The sequence below is a fragment of the Anas platyrhynchos genome, chromosome Z (genome assembly GCF_047663525.1).
Source record: "Anas platyrhynchos isolate ZD024472 breed Pekin duck chromosome Z, IASCAAS_PekinDuck_T2T, whole genome shotgun sequence".
NCBI classification, from domain to species: Eukaryota; Metazoa; Chordata; class Aves; order Anseriformes; family Anatidae; genus Anas; species Anas platyrhynchos.
The window spans coordinates 31,551,940-31,572,087 of record NC_092621.1 but is presented as its reverse complement, the minus strand read 5'-3'; the positions used below and the strand labels follow the sequence as shown (position 1 = coordinate 31,572,087).

Here is a 20,148-nt window from a genome sequence, read left to right as displayed (position 1 = left end):
TGTTATATAATGGAAATGAAAATAATGGAAAGAATATTAACAGACCACTCTGTGTGGCATGAAGATCACTGAGACATGGTGGAACAGCTCACATGACTGGAACGCAGTCATGGAGGGCTATGTCCTCTTTAGGAAAGAGAGGCTAGGGGAGCAAGGGGGTGGGATTTCCATTTATGTGAGGGAACAATTAGAATGTACCCAGCGCCAGCTGTGGGAGGGTGAAGGACAAGTAGAGAGCTTGTGGGTAAGAATTAAGGGGTGGGCTGGTATGGGAGACACGGTGGTAGGGGTCTACTACAGGTCTCCAGATCAGGAGGAGGAAGTTGATGAGGCCTTCTACAAGCAGCTGCTAGTAGCCTCACGATCACAAGTGCTGGTCCTCATGGGGGACTTCAATGACCCAGACATCTGCTGGGTAAGCAACTTGGCCAGGCACGAGCAGTCCAAATGGTTCCTACAATGCGTTGAGGACAATTTTCTGATGCAGGTGGTGGAAGAGCCGATGAGGCGTGGGGTGCTCCTGGACCTCGTTCTTACCAACAGGGTAAGAATATCCCTTGTTAGGGATGTGAAGGTTGGGGGCAGCTTGGGATATAGCGACCATGAGATGGTGGAGTTCCAGATGGAACTAGGCAAAGGAAGTAAAGCTAAAAGCAGCATTGCTACCCTGGACTTTTGAAGAGCCAACTTCGACCTCTTCCGGGACCTGCTGGGAAGTATCTCATGGGATAGGTTGCTAGAAGGCAAGGTTGCTTCTGAGAGCTGGGCTACATTTAAGCAGTACTTCCATGCTCAGGATCGGTTTTCCCGAGGAATAGGAAATCGGGGAAGGGGGGCAGGAAACCCGCATGGATGAGCAAGGAGCTCATCAATAAGATCAAAAGGAAGAGGATGGTCTATGAAATGTGGAAAAAGGGCCTGTCCTCTTGGGAGGAGTATAGAAATGTTGTCAGGGCCTGCAGCTACACTATGAGGAAGGCTAAAGCCCACCTAGAGATGAGGCTTGCGAAAGAGATAAAGGATAATAAGAAGGGTTTTTTCAAGTATGTAAACAGCAAGAGGAAGACTAGGGATAATGTGGGTCCCTTGCTGAATGAGGGGTTGTCCTGGTCACGGGAGAGGCTGAGAAGGCAGAGATACTGAATGCTTTCTTTGGTTCAGTCTTTGCTTAAAGGACACTCCCCCAGGACTCCTTGCCCCTGGCAATAGGATAAAGGGTCTGGGAAATGGAGCACCCCCCCCTCCCCCTCCCCCCGGTGGATGTGGGAGTGGTTTGGGAGAGTCTGAATTGGCTCGATGCACTTAAATCCATGGGTCCCGATGGGATGCATCCACGTGTGCTAAGGGAGTTGGCAGATGTGATCGCCGAACCGCTCTCTATCATCTTTGAAAGGTCCTGGAGAATGGGTGAGGTGCCTGAAGATTGGAGGACAGCCAGTGTCACTCCGGTCTTCAAGAAGGGCAGGAAAGAGGATCCAGGAAACTACAGGCGAGCCAGTCTCACCTCTGTCACTGGAAAGGTATTGGAGCAGCTTGTTCTGGATGCTGTCTCCAAGCAATTGGAAGAGAAGAAGGTTATGAAGAGTAGTCAGTATAGATTCACCAAATGGAAGTCGTGCTCGACCAACCTCGTTGCCTTCTACGATGGCATCACCAGCTGGGTAGATGGGGGAAGAGCGGTGGATGTCATCTACCTTGACTTTAGCAAGGCTTTCCATACTGTCTCCCATGACATCCTGCTAGCAAAGCTGAGAAAGTGTGGGATAGATCAGTGGACGGCAAGGTGGGTTGAGAACTGTCTGACTGGCTGAGCTCAGAGGGTGATGATCAGAGGAGCAGAGTCTGGCTGGAGACCTGTGACTAGTGGTGTACCCCAGGGGTCAGAGCTAGGTCTGGTCTTGTTCAACATCTTCATCAACGACCTTGATGAGGGAATAGTGTCTGCCCTCAGCAAGTATGCTGATGACACAAAGCTGGGAGGAGTGGCTGACACACCAGAAGGCTGTGCTGCCATTCAGTGAGACCTGGACTGGGTGGAGAGATGGGCAGGAAGAAACCAAATGAGGTTTAACAAGAGCAAGTGTAGAGTCCTGCACCTGGGAAGGAACAACCACATGTATTAGTACTGGCTGGGGGATGACCTGCTGGAGAGGAGCTCTGAGGAGAAGGACCTGGAGGTCCTGATGGATGACAGGTTGACCATGAGCCAGCAGTGTGCCCTCGTAGCCAAGAGGGCCAATGGGATCCTGGCGTGCATTAAAAGAAGTGTGGCCAGAAGGTCAAGGGAGGTGATCCTCCCCTTCTATTCTGCCCTGGTCAGGCCTCACCTGCAGTACTGTGTCCAGTTCTGGGCTCCCTGGTACAAAAAAGACAAGGATCTCCTGGAAAGAGTCCAGCAGAGGGCCACAAAGGTGATACGAGGCCTGGAGCATCTTCCTTATGAGGAAAGGCTGAGAGACCTGGGTCTGTTCAGCCTGGAGAAGAGAAGACTGAGAGGGGATCTCCTTAGTGTATGTAAATATCTGAGGGGTGGGGGACAGAAGGATGTAGCCAACCTCTTCTCAGTGGTTTGTGGGGATAGGACAAGGGGCAATGGCCACAAGTTAGAGCACAGGAAGTTCCGCACTGACATGCGAAAGAACTTCTTCACAGTGAGGGTGATGGAGCACTGGAACAGGCTGCCTATGGAGGTTGTGCAGTCTCCTTCACTGGAGATATTCAAGGCCTGTCTGGAAGCCTGCCTGGGCTTCTGAGGAACCTGCTTTGGCAGGGGGGTTGGACCCAATGATCTTTCGAGGTCCCTTCCAACCCCTATAGTTCTTGATTCTGTGATTTACTAGTAGAGTCCATATTTCGTGGCATACAATGCATGTACATTCCCTGGGGGAAAAAAAAAAAAAAAAAAGAGAGAGAGAGCAAAGGTACATCAAGTGGTCCTCTCCCCAACATATTGTACCCTAAATAACTCCGTGTGTTATGTTAAAACATACTCAGACCCCACATCAATTGTTCCTGCTTGTGATGCTGTTACTGCAGATAGGTGCACACATTGGTTGGGTACGGAGCCACACAGCAGGTTCATTTCTGCAAACATATTATTGGGTCTTTTAGTGTAAACCAGAAGCTGCAGACAAATGTAGAAATCAGAAAAGGGGAGAAGGAAGGTGTGATTTTAACATCTATAACAATTGCTTCCTATGCAAAATTGCCATAATAAAACAACATAATTGCAAGTGATATGAATGCCATGAGTTAAATAACTGTTGTGGCTTAACTCCAGTGGGCAGCTCAGCCCCACACAGCCTCTCGCTTACTCTCCTCAGGTGGGATGGAGGAGAGAACTGGAGATATAAAAGTGTGAGAACTCATGGGTTGAGATAAAGACAGTTGGCTAGGTAAAGCGAAAGCCGTGTGTACCAGTCAAACAAGAAATTCATTCACTACTTTCCCTCAGCAGGCAGGTGTTCAGCCACTGCCAGGAAAGCAGAGTTCATCACACATAAAAGTAGGTGAAACAAATACCATCACTTAAAACACTCCCCCTTTTCTCCTTCTTTACCCAAATGTTTATTTTTCAGCTTGACGTCATATGGTATAGAATAGGTCTTGGGCCAGCTGTCCTGGTTCTGTCCCCTCCCAGGTCCTGGTGCACTCCCAGCCTCCTAACTGACTGGGCAGCACTAGGAGCAGAAAAGTCCTTGGCTCTGTGTAAGCACTGCTCAGCAACAACTGAAACATTGGTGTGTTATCACCACTATCTTCATAAAAAATCCAAAGCATAATATTATACAAGCCTCTACAAAGAAAATTAACTCTATCCCATCCAAAGCCATGACAATATCTCACAAGAGTGTCAACACAGGAAAAAATACTGCCACAAGAGTTCTGTGTTACATGCTCTTGGGAGTCTGTGTGAGAGGGTGGGGAGCTGCAAATAGGAGGCAGGCTACAGGACTGCAAGTGGAAGGCCCATAAAAATACAGAAGGTAAAGGTGCCTAAGGCACTGGGCAACATGTGGCAGCCAATGCTATAGATAAGAAGATCAAGAAAAGTTTGTAAAGAAAGAACAGAATGAGAAAGAGGAAAGAAGAGAGATTTATCATCCAGAAAATCTTTTAAATCAATAAAAAGTAGAAAACGGAATAGTTGATATTTCAGCAGCTTGTGGATGACCCCGACTTCAAAATTAACATGTTCTTACATGTGTAAGTTTCAAACAGGAGACAATGCACCATACTCTGTTGTCATTGGTGTTTTTTTCATGTTTGGATACATATAGATGCAATGATTACATAATGTGTTGAACATCTTGGCAAAAGTTGTTCCTTTCATGAGGCTTAATGAAGTACATATATACTTACTCTTTTAACGTTTCATTACTTTTTAAAAATAGTTTGCTTGTTTTGTTATATTTTTTTTTTCCAGTTCAGATAATGTATGACATTTTAATTACAGAATCACTCTCTGCATGTAAATTCAACCTACATTAACACCACCACATGTATGTACCTGTTGGCAATTAGTACATAGCACAGGGTAATACTATCAGAAAGCTTTATTTTATCTTGAGACTGCAGGCTTTGGTTAGTCTAGATGCTAAAAGTTGTTTGGAATAAAGCAAAAAAAATCTTCCTATTTCTTCACTAATTGCTTCTTATATAACAAAGTTGCTGCTAAACAGCATCAGTGCTAAGGAAGAAATCCGATCCTAATAATCAGTTAATTTCAAAAAATTTACTGAAGTATTTTATAGTTATCTTAATACTGCAGGCAACAGACAGACACTGCCTAGAAGGATCTTTTCGTGTAACTAAATGAAATTGTATTCATTCTCTTCATTAATTCCTTACAAGAGTTTTAAGCCACATATACCCTTTGCTGACTTCACCCTACAAAAACAGTGATCAGAATAGTAACCACCTCGACAAGTGATTAGCATTCAGCAGCAATACATTCCTTGAGTGTAGTGAGAGACCACAGAATCCAGTCAATGGATTGTCTGTTCATTCAGTGCTTGTGTCTGTATACTTCTTTGTACTTAATTTAGCTTATTCTGTATTCACAGATAAAATAACTTTCATACACTCAGTGTATACTATTAGAGACTATATATCTGTTACATAATTCAGCTCCAGTCTAACTCACATGGAGTCTGCAGCCCTGTGAGTATGGCATACACGTTACAGCTTTTCTTAATACATGAGGTATAAATAACGTAATTAATGGTATTGATGGTGAAGCAGGAATGTGAATCCCTATTTGTGAAAAGAATATGGTGAAAAGATTTCCTTGACATTTTTTCTTATGCTGTCATTCTTACATAGAATAATATATAGCAGGAGAGAAGTGAAATTTCAAACATGAAATACAAACTCAGTTAGATACCTTTAGGGATGAAGATCTTTGCTAATTTTGTTTCTTTTTTTTGTTTCCCCTTTGATTCCTTTTGAGTGCTTTTGTGTCTTGGTAGCCTGATCATTATTCTTGCTGCAAGGCAAGATCATTTCTCTCTGGAATTTCATCTACTTTTCATCTTCATGTCATCATTTTTGTTTAAGTTTTTTGTTTGTTTGTTTGTTTCATTATGTAGTCCTGCAGTTTGATTTTTTTACCTGGATGGGATAGATAAAGATGGGGACTTTAATTGCATCTGCAGAAACAAAGTTGGTTCATTAGAATGAGTTACATGTCTGACTAACTTCAGCTTTGAGAATGTATATATTTTACATCTGAGTACATCAAATGGCAGTGTTAAAATAAATTCATAATTCATATGTTTGCCTAGCAGAAAGCCGTAGGAAAAGAGAAGATTTTCACTCTTTGTTGGTTTCATTTGAAATATCATGACTTGGATCTCACTTGACATAAGCCAGACTAGAGAAAGAAAGTCAGTACCATCATCCAGCTATCATGCACATAATTTATATCAAAAAAGGATTCACTGGAAGTGAATAGAAGTGTGTTGCTAGCATAATTGTCACATTCATGGGCTTAATATGAATGAAAGAAAAGAAGAATATTAAAGACAGAAAATTAATCATTAAGAGAAGCAGTTGTGTCTTACAGTAAGGAAAGTTATAAAATGTGTTAAGCATAAATATGTAATATGTTTCTTTCCTGCTCCATGGTCCTCCTCTCCTTCTTCTCCTCCTCCAGCAGTGCAGTTTTTCTTTTTTCTTTTTCCCAGATCTTCTGAATTAATTTAATTTTCTGAGAATTTATGTGCTTTAGAATGTGGTCCATTTTTTCCAACTTTCAGTCAAGTAGAGTATATATTGATGTGAATGATCAGATGAAGATAAAGGATCACTTTTATAGAAAATGTCTTTTATAGCAAAAGATAACACCATCTCAAAGAGGAAGCATTCAGTCCTCTCCCCTGTTTCAGAGTAGTATCTTGTGGATTATTTACTTGAAAGAGAATTCAATCTTTTCCTTCTTTTTTATGTTTTTTATGTTTGTTTTTTGTTGTTGTTGTTGTTGTTATTGTTTTTTAATTATTTTGTGTATACTTCATTGCTTTGAAACTGATAGAAAATACTCCCTCCTTAACCTCATTGGCAGTATTTTCTATGCTGGGACAATGACATCTAGGATTAGAACCTTCTGCCAAAAAAACACCAGTAAGACCAAAGTTAAATGGCAATATAACGATCCTAGCAATTATCATTGAATAACAGAATCATTAAGACTGGAAAAGATCTCCAAGATCATCTGTCCAACCGTCCACCTACCTCCAATATTACCCACTGGGCCATGCCTCTAAGTACCATGTCCAACCTTTCCTTAAACATTGCCAGGTATGGTGACCACACCACCTCCTTGGGCAACCCATTCCAATGTCTAACCACGCTTGCTGAGAAGAAATGTAATTTCCAACCTAAACCTCCCTTGGTGCAACTTCAGTCCATTCCCTCTAGTCCTATCACAAGTTGCCTGTGAGAAGAGGCCAACCCCCAGCTCCCCGCACCTTCCTTTCAGGTATTTGTAGAGAGCAATGAGGTCTCCCTGGAGCCTCCTCTTCTCCAGACTAAACAACCCTGGTTCCTTCAGCCACTCCTCATAGTACTTGTGTTCCAGGCCATTCACCAGCTTTATAGCCCTTCTCTAGACACACCCCAGGGTCTCGATGTCTTTCTTGTACTTGTACTGAGGGGCCCAAAGCTGAACACAGTACTTGAGGTGCAGCCTCACCAGAGATGAGTACAGGGAGCCAATGGATACCCTAGTCCTGCTGGATGCACCATTCCTGATACAAGCCAGAATGCCATTGGCCTCCATGGCCACCTGGGCACACTGCCGGCTCATGTTCAGGCAAAAAACAGATCCTTTTCCTCTGCACAGCTTTCCAGCCGCTCTTCCCCAAGCTTGTAGTGTTGCATGGGATTGTTGTGGCAAAAATGCAGGACCTGGCACTTCACTGTGTTGAACCTCATCCCTATGGGCTCTACCCTTCAATCCAATCTGTCCAGGTCCCTCTGCTGGGCCTTCCAGCCCTCCATCAGATTGACACTTCCCCCCAGCTTGGTGTTGTTTGCGAACTTACTGAGGGTATACTCAATTCCCTCATTCAAATCATCAGTAAAAATATTAAAGAGAATAGTACCTAACACTCAACCCTCGGGAACACCACTCATGACTGGTTGTCAGCTGGATTGCTCAAATAAGAGCCAGATCCCGGCTATCCTGACGAAGAAAACTTTAGTTTTCATACTGATATTATCAGCTTTGTTCAAATTTGCTAATGACTGACTGAATACCTGAGCATTCTGATAGCCTTATGTAGTCATTTGGCTGTCAGGAATTGGTATCATCAATATTGCAAGCCAAAAATATATAAATATTTAAGCACAGAATATTCATCCTGTAGTGTCAAAATTGAACATCTTGATACAGTGAGCATCCTGAGATATATGGAATCCTGAGTTTTTACTGGAAATAGGGAGGTAGAAACAGACCTGGTAGAAAAGTTGTATATCCTGTATTTTGTACCCCAGTAGTGAAATGGATGGGACTATTAGTATGGGTGCTGTGTCATTTCTATTTGTTGTGCGGGGCTTCATCAATAAACTTGAGATGTTTCATCCTTAGTATGTTTTGACGTGTTATACTGGACCTATTACAAAATTCTGGATCCAATATAAGTGGCATTAAGTTATCTTTACTAACATGAGTAGAAAAATCATCAGGACATGCACGTAACAATTAATTACAGAATATATATATTCATTAACATACTCCCAAGTGCATGTGTGCTTTACAGCATTTACACAAAATGTAGTTGATTTATGTTCTTGGACATAACAGCTATATAGAAATGTTCTTTTTAAAAGTTGTGAAATGTATTTAAGTATAGGAAAATACAAATAAAATATCTACTTTTTGCTGGAACTAGAAAAAAATGCATGTATTAATCTGGTGAGTAGTTAATAATTATTCTAGCATATGTATTACTAGATAGCACATAAATTGCAGATAGCATTATTTCATGCCAAGTTACATTATTTTACTAAAGAAGAACTAAATCTACATTTTTTCATTGTTCAGTACCCAGTTTTAGTGGAAAACCAATAACTTCTTATTCAATAATGTACTATTGGAATTTTGTTTCATTTCTGTAGTGTTCTCAGCATACTAAGATGAGTCAGGAGGCGAATGAATGAGAAAGCTGTCTGGCCAAAAGGAACAAAAATAAATAAATAAAGAAAGAAAAATCTAAACTCATGTACACCATGTGTTCACCAGATTTACGAAAATGAAAATAAAATTGTGTAGGTTTGTACTGTTTTCTTTCACTGTTACAGAATGTGATGGCCATAGTCCAGGAATTCCTGTACCGTTGTAGGAGTTAGAGCAGGAGTCATCGTCTATCTCATCTGAACTGTAAAACTCAGCCATATGGCAGTTCATTTTGGAAGCATTCTCAGGGGCACAGCTCTCATTTAAAAGCAGTCGTAGGTGTTTAATTCATTCAGTGCCCATGAATGCCATGGCCTGACCATGACCATGACTAGTGCCATGACCTAATCATGAATGTATTCTAACATAGAGTACACCCACCTAAAGACCATTTTTCTAGGCATATAACAGGTGGAAGTGCTAGACTGTATGTCACTCAGAAAAAGAGCTGTACACATGCTATACTATAAGCAGGGTTAATGTTATGTGAAAAGGCATGCTGTTAACACCACTATGTAGGCTGCAAGTAGTTTTCTCAGGCCTTGTCTGGCTATTTTGGCTTATACACATTTGGAGTTGAGGACATACAGAATGAATGCTCCATGTTAGAATATATTGATAAATTACAGAGAATCTAGAGGAGAACATCAACAATAAGATGTTGGAGCAATGATATACAGGAAAAAGAATTGGATGTATTTTATATATAAAACAGTGAAAGAAAACATATTACTCTTCCAGCACGTGAAAAGCTGTTAAAAAGATCATGGCAATCAACAGTTTTCTCCTTCTGTGGGCCTCTAAGAGAAAGAAATCAACTTTGCAGCAAAACTGTTGAAAGAACTTCCAGAATACGATGTTATGAATGGAGCAAATTCTGTAGAATTCTTCAGTCTATTCCACTGTAAGCTTTCAAAACCTAATTGAAAAGGTATTGCAATACCTCCTCCTGTCACAAATGCTTGTCAAAGCACCACCAAGTTTTTCATTTTTTGATTCAGTGCTCATCGATGATGTATTTTTTCACTTTGCTTTAAGGTAAGGTGATAGTTTTATGGAAAATAACATTTTCCTGAGGCATATGTTTAGACAATGGTTTAATCAAAACTGTATTGTAATTCTGCAATTTGACTTTATTTACCTGGTTCTTTTGCTTTGTGCTTTGTAAGACACAAAGGACTGCCTCATAGAATTATTTTCTTATTGCAGACATAGGGACTCTGCCACATAAAGAGAATGGTCATTGACATTTTGAATTATAAGCTTTCCTTGCAAAAGTAAAATTGTGAAAATTTGTTTCAAAATGCAAAGATTAGTCATGTTTGTTTTAGCACTGCACCCTGTTACTTCAGAGGAATTTCAGACTTGAAAAGGTCAGTGAATTTATTCACTGTTATTTATAAAAAAATAACCCCAAATTTCCTTATGTGTCAGATTCTGTGTAAAGACTTAGGATTGGTCCCATGGTCAGGTATGCCTCAGGTTACGCAGGGCCTCATGCAACCTGGTCTTGAACACTTCCAGGGATGGGGCATCCACAACTTCTCTGGGCAACCTGTTACAGTGTCTCACCATCCTCTGAGTGAAGAATTTACTTCTAACATCTAATCTAAATCTCCCCTCTTTTACTTTAAACCATTCCCTCAAACTTCCTTGTTTTTCCTTGTGGTGGTTCCACTCGAGTGGGCAGCCGAGCTCCACCACAACCACTCTCTCACTCCCCTCCTCGAAGTGGAACAGGGAGAAAATACAATGAAAAGGGCTCAAAGGTTGAGATAAGGACAAGGAGATCACACAGTAATTATTGTGATGGGCAAAACAGACTCAGCATAGGGAGACAGTAAGATTTATTGGTTATTACTAACAAGCTAGAGAAGTGAGAAACAAAGGAAAGAAACTAAAAGCACCTTCCCGCCCCCATCCACCCTCTTCCACCTCCTCTACTATTTTTTTATTGCACAAGTATTGTTATAATTCAGCATTATAGAGTCACTTTCTTTTGAAGCAAGACTGTTTGAAAATGTCCTCTGAAATCTTTGTCTGCAAAAGGCTATTGTTAATAAAACCAAAGGAAAAAAGCTTGTCACATACTTCTGTTATTTGTTATTTCAGATTTAGCATAATTCATATGCTATTCTTACAGCAAGGAATACACTGTATGAATCAGCCTGTTATTAGTTTACTATCTCTTCCCTAAACTGCATTTTGCCCTTATAATCTCGGGTCTGTAACAGCTGGCTCATGTGTTAAGAATCACCTGAAGGGGCTTTTCAGCCTGAATGATGGAACTTTGTACTGGAAAATTATTTCTCTACCTGTTTCTCTACCCTTGAATGTCACTAATCCTTGTATTCATATGTTCATATGGAAATACACTTCCTTCAGCTCTGTTGGTGCAAGACATCACCCTCTCTAGTGTCTGTAACTTGCTGAAGTGTGAATATCCACAAATATTCTTAAGAACTCTGGCAGCTACTTAAACTCCTCAAGTCTGAAATGTTCTCAATGATCTCATTTTTAATGGAAAAGAAAGCATTTATATTTTCTTTTACTTTTGCTTGCAGGGACTGCCCACGCTTCCAAGAAGAGTAAGGGTGTTCTGTGCGTAAGAATTGTAGAGAAAGAAAATGTTGGAGGGGCAGACTGAAAGTGGCTATCATTAGTTATGTCTTTTAGCAGTGTCTACTACTATGGTGCTTACAAGATTGTAAAATATATTTCTAGTCTTTTGGGAGCTGCTCTCATCTCAGATGTGGTGACTTGGCAGTATACAACCAGTCATCCTGAGATAGGGACTGTTAGAGGTATGCTTGTCATTACAGGCAATTTAATTTCTCTTCAGAAGCACCAGTGAGTTCTTTCATGTGTGTGTTTCCTTTTCCTTGCCACTTTTAGTGACAGGTAAGAGAACATTAGAGAGTTATCGGTGGATGTTATTTTTTCTTTATTAATGTAAAGCTAGGGGGACAAAAAAGCTCTCACTGCATATAGGTGAATATAGTCTGCAGAGGAAAAGCTCAACCCTTGAAACTGGGAATTGGGTGGGTAAGAAGAGGATGAGGATCATGAAATTCACCAAAGGCTTGTTGTGACTTAGTCTGAAAATAAATCAACTCCTTCATCTTTATTTTTGTAGAAAGAAACACTTTATCAACACCACACCTTACCACATTAGAACTGTCAGTTTCCTAAACGGCATATACAAGTGAGGAAGAAATTCCCCTTAACAGAAGCATCTTAAGCACATTAAATGCATTTATCAAACACTAATCAAAATAGACTTGTTGACATTTATTTTTAAAGTTTGGGTGACTCAAGGGGTTTGAGATTTATTTTTTTCTATGTGTGGAAAATTATTAATGTGTAACCTCTGAAATTAAACTTGCTTTAAGCACTGCAGGGTGGGATTGTAGTATAGTTCATTTTGAAAGTTTTGGATAAAACTTTTTACAGGACCTGTCTCTCAGAAAATAGCAACTGAGTTAATTATCTATCTATCCATATATATATATATATATATATATATATATATATTATTTTTTTGATGGTGAAAGTCAATGGAAAATGTTCTGATCTCTCACAGAGGTAAATTGTTAGGAGTGTTGGAAATGTAGAATTTATGATCACAGAAACAGAAGTCTAAGAGGTAGGTAAAGACATATCTTAAGACCTCTTGCCCTGAGAAAAAACAAGAGGCAGAAGGAATAAAATATATAGTTACATCAACTTATGTTGCATATACCCTTCAAGAATTTCAAATTCACATCTGTCTAAAATCATTTTTTCTTTCTAAAAACTTGGTACATATTTTCCTTGGTTCCCAGTTTCAGGTAATATATACAATGCTTTACAAATCGTATTTATTTTTGAATGGATTCCAGTGTCAACTTCTAGCAACAGTCTTCTGCATAAACTAGTTATCACAGAACATATTTTAGAAAAATTCTAAAATTATTGGAGTTTATTTTAGAAAAAAAAATCATAAATGAGTATAAACAAAATCTGATCATATAAGATCAGGCATATGAGCATATGAGTTTTCTTCCAGGTTAGATGAAAAGGAGAAATTTTGTACAGTTTTCTGAATCTAGTTATACGTTTAACAGTAGATTACTATACTTCCAGTACCTTTACTTAACACTTCCCCAGTAGTATCTCAGATGGAAATGCATTAGAAAACTTTGTTTTCTGAGAACATATTTGAAAGTTACAACTAGTTAGTTCTGGTGTACAGCATGGTAAAGTCCTTTAAGGATTTTAAGCAACAACAAAAAAAATAAAATAAAATGGGTATTTTCTGTTGTTTTCAAAGGTGTTGGTAGTGTAATGTGTTCTGAGTTTCCATTTAATTTTTGTGTTGAAAATGGATATCTCTCTATTAAATTTGGAAGTTATTTTTAATCCAATCTCTAGTGAGAAAGCTAGTCAGCTTCTCAGGCATGCTTTCTAGAAGCTGCCATTGCTTCTATGAGTGTATGATTTATGTGTGGGAAATACCTGAAGGACAAAGTGAACTACACGTTTAGTAGTAGGCAAGCAGGCACTTTCCTCATATTCATTCTATCAAAAGTGGCATGGAGTCTTCTAAAAATTTTATTCATTTTTAAAAAATCATTCAAATCCAAACCAGTTTAGTCTGGTGTACCTCAACAGGATTACAAACAAAATTTTTAATTAAAAAACATATATAAGGTGTTATAGGAAATGAAATAAACCACAACTTTTCTGGCTAAAATATAGATAAGCAAGTTACACTGTACCTATGTTAATGATAAAAGGAAACAAAATTTACTATATTAAAATAACTCAATTGAAAATACACCTTTCTGTCTGATTTTCAGAAGGTGACATGGCTTCTTTTAGTATTAGGAATCCTGCAAAATAAATCACTGATATTTATACCTAATATTTATACTTATTTTACCTAATAATTGTTTTTTCACTCAGTGGCACAAGGAAGGATTTACGTAATTCCTGCATATAAGTATTTTTGTATAGTTTATACACTATTTATATAATTTTCTAGACTGTAATATCAATAAACATTTTTTGTTATTTTGTTTCAACTCCATATCTATAAATTAAGCTATCACTTTCTGTAAAAACTGCATCTAATGAACATTCATCGCCTGCTTCAGTGGTCAGTCTTTTATTCTTCTGTTTATGTAGATTACTTGTTCACAAAATGTGATTTCTGAACCATGATTAATCTGTGCCTTCTAATCCTCAAACTAAAATGATTTGAAAGCAAAAGCTACTCATGACTGGCGAATTTGAAAGTATTCTAAGTCTTTTAGTGGATAGAATGAGAAAGCTAGAGAACAAATGGGTTTCCAAGATGAATTTTTAAATTTTCTGGTTTAGGGAATCTTTTATTTTATTTTATTTTATTTTATTTTATTTTATTTTATTTTATTTTATTTTATTTTATTTTATTTTATTTTATTTTATTTTATTTTATTTTATTTTAATTATTTTTTCTGGATTAGTATGATAACTTACATTTTTATCAGAAATACTGTTCAATATTCTGCTGTTGTTTCTTACAGCTTGCTTAATTCTCACTGAATGTGATGAAACTGGCTTAGAGTGATTAATGAAGACATTTGTTAAACAACTACAAAGCATTATTACTGAACTCAAAATATACTTTTCTCTACTATGTGCAAGTCTAGTTCATAAGAATTTGTTGTAACAAACAAAACTGATACTGATTCAGTTTAACACATCAGTCAATGAAAGCAAAAGATTTTCCTTTAATCCCCCTACTATTCAGTATAGTATATAATATATAGTATACATCTTCTATGATTATTTTAGGAATTTTTCATTCTTTTTCTCATAGTAACTTCAATCCTATTTATTTTTTATTTTTTATTTTATTTTATTTTATTTTTTACCTGAAACAAATCATTGAGTCTCAGAAAAGATTATAAACTTACGGTTCTTCAATGCATCTTCTTCTCAGAATTATTTCAGCTTGTTAATGTCCTAATCTATGGTATTTTTAAATGGCGATTTCTCTGAATGAAAAGTCCAGTGTCTTTTAAAATGTGTTGAATGAATTTTCTCTGTCAAATCATGTTTTTTAAATGCCCATGAGCATATTTTTTTATATGTTTCATAATACTGAACTGAGAAAGAAATTATATTTTCTCACAATGCACTTAATAGTTGCTTGTGCTTTTATTTCTCTCTGTGTTATTTCTCAAATAAATTCAATGTCTTACTAAGATCTTTCTATACACACCAAATGTGTTTTATACTAGCATCAGAGCAACGTTTATATGTTATGGGACCAATGTGAAATGTATTCCATATGGCAAATATTCAATAACTTGTATATTTACTGGATTGATATTATTATTAAATACTACTTTGTGAAAGAGGAATTACTTAGGTCATTATCCTGGTTTTGGCTAGGACAGAGATAATTTTATAATAATAATAATTTATAATAATTATAATTTCTAATATTTTAATAATAATTATAATTATTACTTATAATTATTATATAATTATTTATATAAATTATTTATATAATATTTATAAATTATAACATATTTATATTATTGTTTATATATAATAATTATATAATATATAATTATTAAATATTTTAATTTTAATTTATAATATTTTAATAATTTATAATATATAATTTATAATAATTAATAGCGGCAATACCGGTTGTTCTCTGGATACCCAGTACCCTGAGCTAGTGGAAGGGGATGGGGAGCAGGATGTGGCCCTCACTATCCACGAAGAACTGGTTGGTGACCTGTTACGGCACTTGGATGTGCACAAGTCGATGGGGCGGGAAGGTACCACCTGAGGGTACGGAGAGTACTGGCAGAGGAGCTGGCAAAGCCCCTATCCATCATTTATCAACAGTCCTGGCTATCGCGGGAGGTCCCAGTTGACTGGCGGCTAGTAAACATGACGCCCATCTACTAGAAGGGCTGTAGGGCAGACCCGGGGAACTACAGGCCTGTCAATCTGACCTCAGTGCCAGGGAAGCTCATGGAGCAGATCCTCTTGAGAGTCATCACGCAGCACTTGCAGGGCAAGCAGGTGATCAGGCCCAGTCAGCATGGGTTTATGAAAGGCAGGTCCTGCGTGATGAATCTGATCTCCTTATATGACTAAGTGACGTGCTTGGTGGATGAGGGAAAGGCTGTGGATGTGGTCTACCTTGACTTCAGCAAGGCTTTTGACACCGTCTCCCACAGCATTCTCCTCAAGAAACTGGCTGCTCTTGGCTTGGACTGGCGCATGCTTCATTGGGTTAGAAACTGGCTGGATAGCCGGGCCCAAAGAGTCGTGGTAAATGGAGTCAAGTCCAGTTGGAGGCCGGTTACTAGTGGCGTTCCCCAGGGCTCAGTGCTGGGGTTGGTCCTCCTTAATATCTTCATCGATGATCTGGATGAGGGCATTGAATGCACCCTCAGTAAGTTTGCAGATGACACCAAGTTAGGTGCGTGTGTCGATCTGCTCGAGGGTAGGAAAGCTCTGCAGGAGGACCTGGATAGGCTGCACCGATGGGCTGAGGTCAACTGTATGAAGTTCAACAAGGCCAAGTGCCGGGTCCTCCACCTGGGATGCAATAACCCCAAGCAGCGCTACAGGCTGGGAGATGAGTGGTTGGAGAGCTGCCAGGCAGAGAAGGACCTGGGAGTGATGGTGGACAGTCGGCTGAAGATGAGCCAGCAGTGTGCTCAGGTGGCCAAGAAGGCCAACGGCATCCTGGCTTGCATAAGAAACAGTGTGGCCAGCAGGGCTAGGGAAGTGATTGTCCCCCTGTACTCTGCTCTGGTGAGGCCACACCTCGAGTACTGTGTTTGGTTTTGGGCCCCTCGCTACAAGAAGGACATCGAGGTGTTTGAGAGGGTCCAGAGAAGGGCGACGAAGCTGGTGAGGGGCCTGGAGAACAAGTCCTACGAGGAGCGGCTGAGGGAGCTGGGCTTGTTCAGCCTGGAGAAAAGGAGGCTCAGGGGTGACCTTATTGCTCTCTACAGGTACCTTAAAGGAGGCTGTAGCGAGGTGGGGGTTGGTCTGTTCTCCCACGTGCCTGGTGACAGGACGAGGGGGAATGGGCTTAAGTTGCACCAGGGGAGCTTTAGGTTGGATGTTAGGAAGAACTTCTTTACCGAAAGGGTTGTTAGACATTGGAACGGCTGCCCAGGGAAGTGGTGGAGTCACCATCCCTGGAAGTCTTTAAAAGACGTTTAGATGTAGAGCTTAGGGATATGGTTTAGTGGGGATTGTTAGTGTTAGATCAGAGATTGGACTTGATGTTCTTGAGGTCTCTTCCAACCTAGAAATTCTGTGATTCTGTGATTCTTTAGTTTTCCTCCTAGTATGCACTGCTTAGCTGCTGGCCAGGTTAAACCATAGTCGTAATATTTTTAGCTATTATAAATTGATTTTTTTTTTTTATTGTATCTATACTTACTGATATTTTTGACCATCTATACCATTGAATGTACAAGTACCCATTATGGAAGAAGATATTATAAGCATTACTATCAGAAAAACAATTCTTACGGAAAATAAAATAGATTTATTGTGTTGGATTCATAGCATTTGTTGAAGATTCTGCCTCCACATACTTTGAAAGCCTACAGTGATATATGCTCAGGTGTGTAACAAATGACAGTTTTAATGTCTGAAATAATTCTATATTCTTCACTGCAGGTGAAGTGTGATCAGTACTGGCCAAGCAGAGGCACAGAAACTTACGGACTGATCCAAGTGACCCTTTTAGACACTGTTGAATTGGCAACATACTGTGTTCGTACATTTGCACTTTACAAGGTATTTAATTCCTTTCCTTTTCCCTCTTCAATTTCCACTTTCTCCCCCCCACTTCCCTTCATGAAAAATTTCCCCTTCATGAAACACTTCTACTGATAGAGTATATTCTTATCTCAGCATGGAGTTTTGTAGGTTAATACGAAATTCTCACTATGAAAAACAACTTAACTGAATGCATTTATTTTATATTAACTAAATTGACTATTAACTGACTATTGACTATTAAATTGACTATTAACTGAATGCAATTATTTTATATTAACTAAAGCACAGCCACTTGCTTTGATGCATTAGATTGCCATATAGTTAAAGCTCATGCGTTGTTTGAAGCATGTAATACAGAATGTAAGAAACATTTCCCTCCATAGCTTGAGTTCGGTTTCTGTGTTCCCAAATGGGATTTAAATGATCTTCTCCTCTACATAAACTACTGCAGTTGTTTCACTCAAGAGTGCCAATATGACATCAAATGAAAATTTTGTCATGAAGGTTTTGTTGTTGTTTTGTTTGTTTGTTTTTTAATTCCTTAGAATGGTTCAAGTGAGAAAAGGGAAGTGAGGCAATTCCAGTTCACTGCCTGGCCTGACCATGGTGTCCCAGAACACCCAACACCATTCTTAGCTTTCCTGCGACGAGTCAAGACCTGTAATCCGCCTGATGCTGGACCTATGGTCGTGCATTGCAGGTAAGCCCAGAATTTTATTATGTCAAAATTATTGCTTTTAGGTTTATTGAAGATGAAAACATTTTCTTCTTTCATACAGACTTCTGTGTCTGTCAAAGAAAGAGATGGTTACTGCAAATTATGGACCAGAGTATGGCACTGCCAACTTGGATGGGTCAAAATTATTTTATTTGGCCTGTGCAAGAGGAATTAATTTTAGAATAACCAGCGATTTGCAGGGTGAAAGCATGACACTAGTCTGCAGGGAGAATACAGAAGTATCTGTGTCTTTCAGATGGTGGCACGAAAAAGAAATAGGATCCTATTGGTTTAAGAATCTGCATATTGAAGATTATTATTTAAACAATAAAACACCTTTTGAAATTATTACTTACATTATGTATGAAAGTAAAGAACATTAAAATTAAGAACAATAAATGGCAACTTTGACTGAAAATAGGTTAATGTGTTTTCAAGGAAAAAACCTTGAGGACTGTGAGGAGATGGAATGGTAAAGGGCATAGCTGGGCTATGAGCTGAGGCTGAGGTCAGTGTCTGGGAAATGAGTGCTCCATGCAGTTTGTAGATCTCCATACAAGAGATGAATTAATAAGCTTTAAAAAGAACATCAGCTCCTCTTGATGATCTGATAGTAAGGGAAATAAAAAGGATATAAGAAGGAGATTCTTCAGAAACATCTGAAAAGAGCAAGTCTTGTAGAAAGCCTTAGAATCACACTAAAAAATCACCAGCATACATCTGCCAATTCTGATACAAAAAATCTTCAAGATGGAACCCCTTCACTCCTGCATTAGGTTGTTATAGTTTACAAAGTTTACTGTGCTGTTCCTTTCAAAGTGAATCCCCAAGGTCAATGATTTTTGTGGAATTCATTTAGGTATATCTTCAATTAATAAGTCTAAGGACTACTCCTTATTCACTGAAACTATGCATGCATAATGTATTTGAAAATCAGTCTTGTTTTTGTCATCCAACAACTGAGGATAGGAATTACCAGGATTACAGCTCACCAGTCTTTTACTTCTCACCTTTTACATGTTTGTAAGCCATCCACGGAAGCTGGTTATTTGAACATTTCCAAAGTGATTAAAAGAGACTTTTGTAAATGAGACAGGAAAATAAAATCAACGGGAAAATAAAATAATCAGTACTTAAATGTGGAAAGCCACAGATAGAGAACATGAGACAGAGATTTAATACTTATTGAAATGCCCTGGTTAGAAACTGGAGTAATTATAATAGTATTTCAGTAATAATATTGCAGGCTGAGGGAGGTGATTCTCTCCTTCTCTACTTCTGCCCTTGTGAGGCCCCACCTGGAGAGCTGAATCCAGGTTTTGGGCCCCCAGTATAAGAAGGATGTGGACCTGTTACAGCCAGTCTAGAGAGTGGCCATGAAGATAATTAGAGGGCTGGAGCAGCTCTATTATGAAGGCTGGGAGAGCTGGGGATGTTCAGCCTGGAGAAGAGAAGGCTCTGGGGAGACCTTATCACAACCTTTTAATACTTAAAGGTGGCTGATAAAGTTGGGAGCAAGTTTTTCTTTGGGCAGACAACTTGACGATGGGGAACAGTTTTAAACTAAAAGAGTGGAAATCTCAATTAGATGTTAGGAGGAAATTTTTCACTTGGAGGGTGGTGAGGCACTGGAATAGGTTGCCTGAAGAAGCTGTGGACGCCCCATCCTTGCAGGTGTTCAAGACCAGGCTGGACAAGGCCCTGGGCAACATAAAATAAATAAAATAGGGAATAAATAAAAGACTCAGGTATCTGCATTTTGATCATTGGCAAATAATCCTACATGTATATTTATTCTGTATCTATATGTAGTTATTGTAAGTGAAAGGTTTAGCCCAAGTTTTCCCTTACTACATGCTCCACATTAAGACTGACCTACAGTTGTCTTTCAGTCCACTTTACATTAAGAGAATTTTCCAGTTTGATGGTTTGGGGAGGTCGCTATACATTC

General features: G+C 38.9%; 1 protein-coding gene across 12 annotated transcripts in view; it reads left to right on the top strand.

Annotated features, from left to right (window-relative positions):
• The window catches only part of PTPRD (protein tyrosine phosphatase receptor type D), a 397,236-nt gene that overhangs the window by 339,316 nt on the left and 37,772 nt on the right, over window positions 1–20,148 (top strand). For 7 of the 12 annotated variants that reach the window (XM_072031736.1, XM_038171178.2, XM_038171162.2 and 4 more), the window contains 2 exons: window positions 17,375–17,494; window positions 18,025–18,179. In XM_072031736.1, the coding sequence (XP_071887837.1) occupies window positions 17,375–17,494; window positions 18,025–18,179 (275 nt within the window). Of the gene's footprint in view, window positions 1–487; window positions 545–17,374; window positions 17,495–18,024; window positions 18,180–20,148 lie in introns of all 12 variants that reach the window. The other 5 variants (XM_072031734.1, XM_072031733.1, XM_072031732.1 and 2 more) reach the window with 1 other exon arrangement.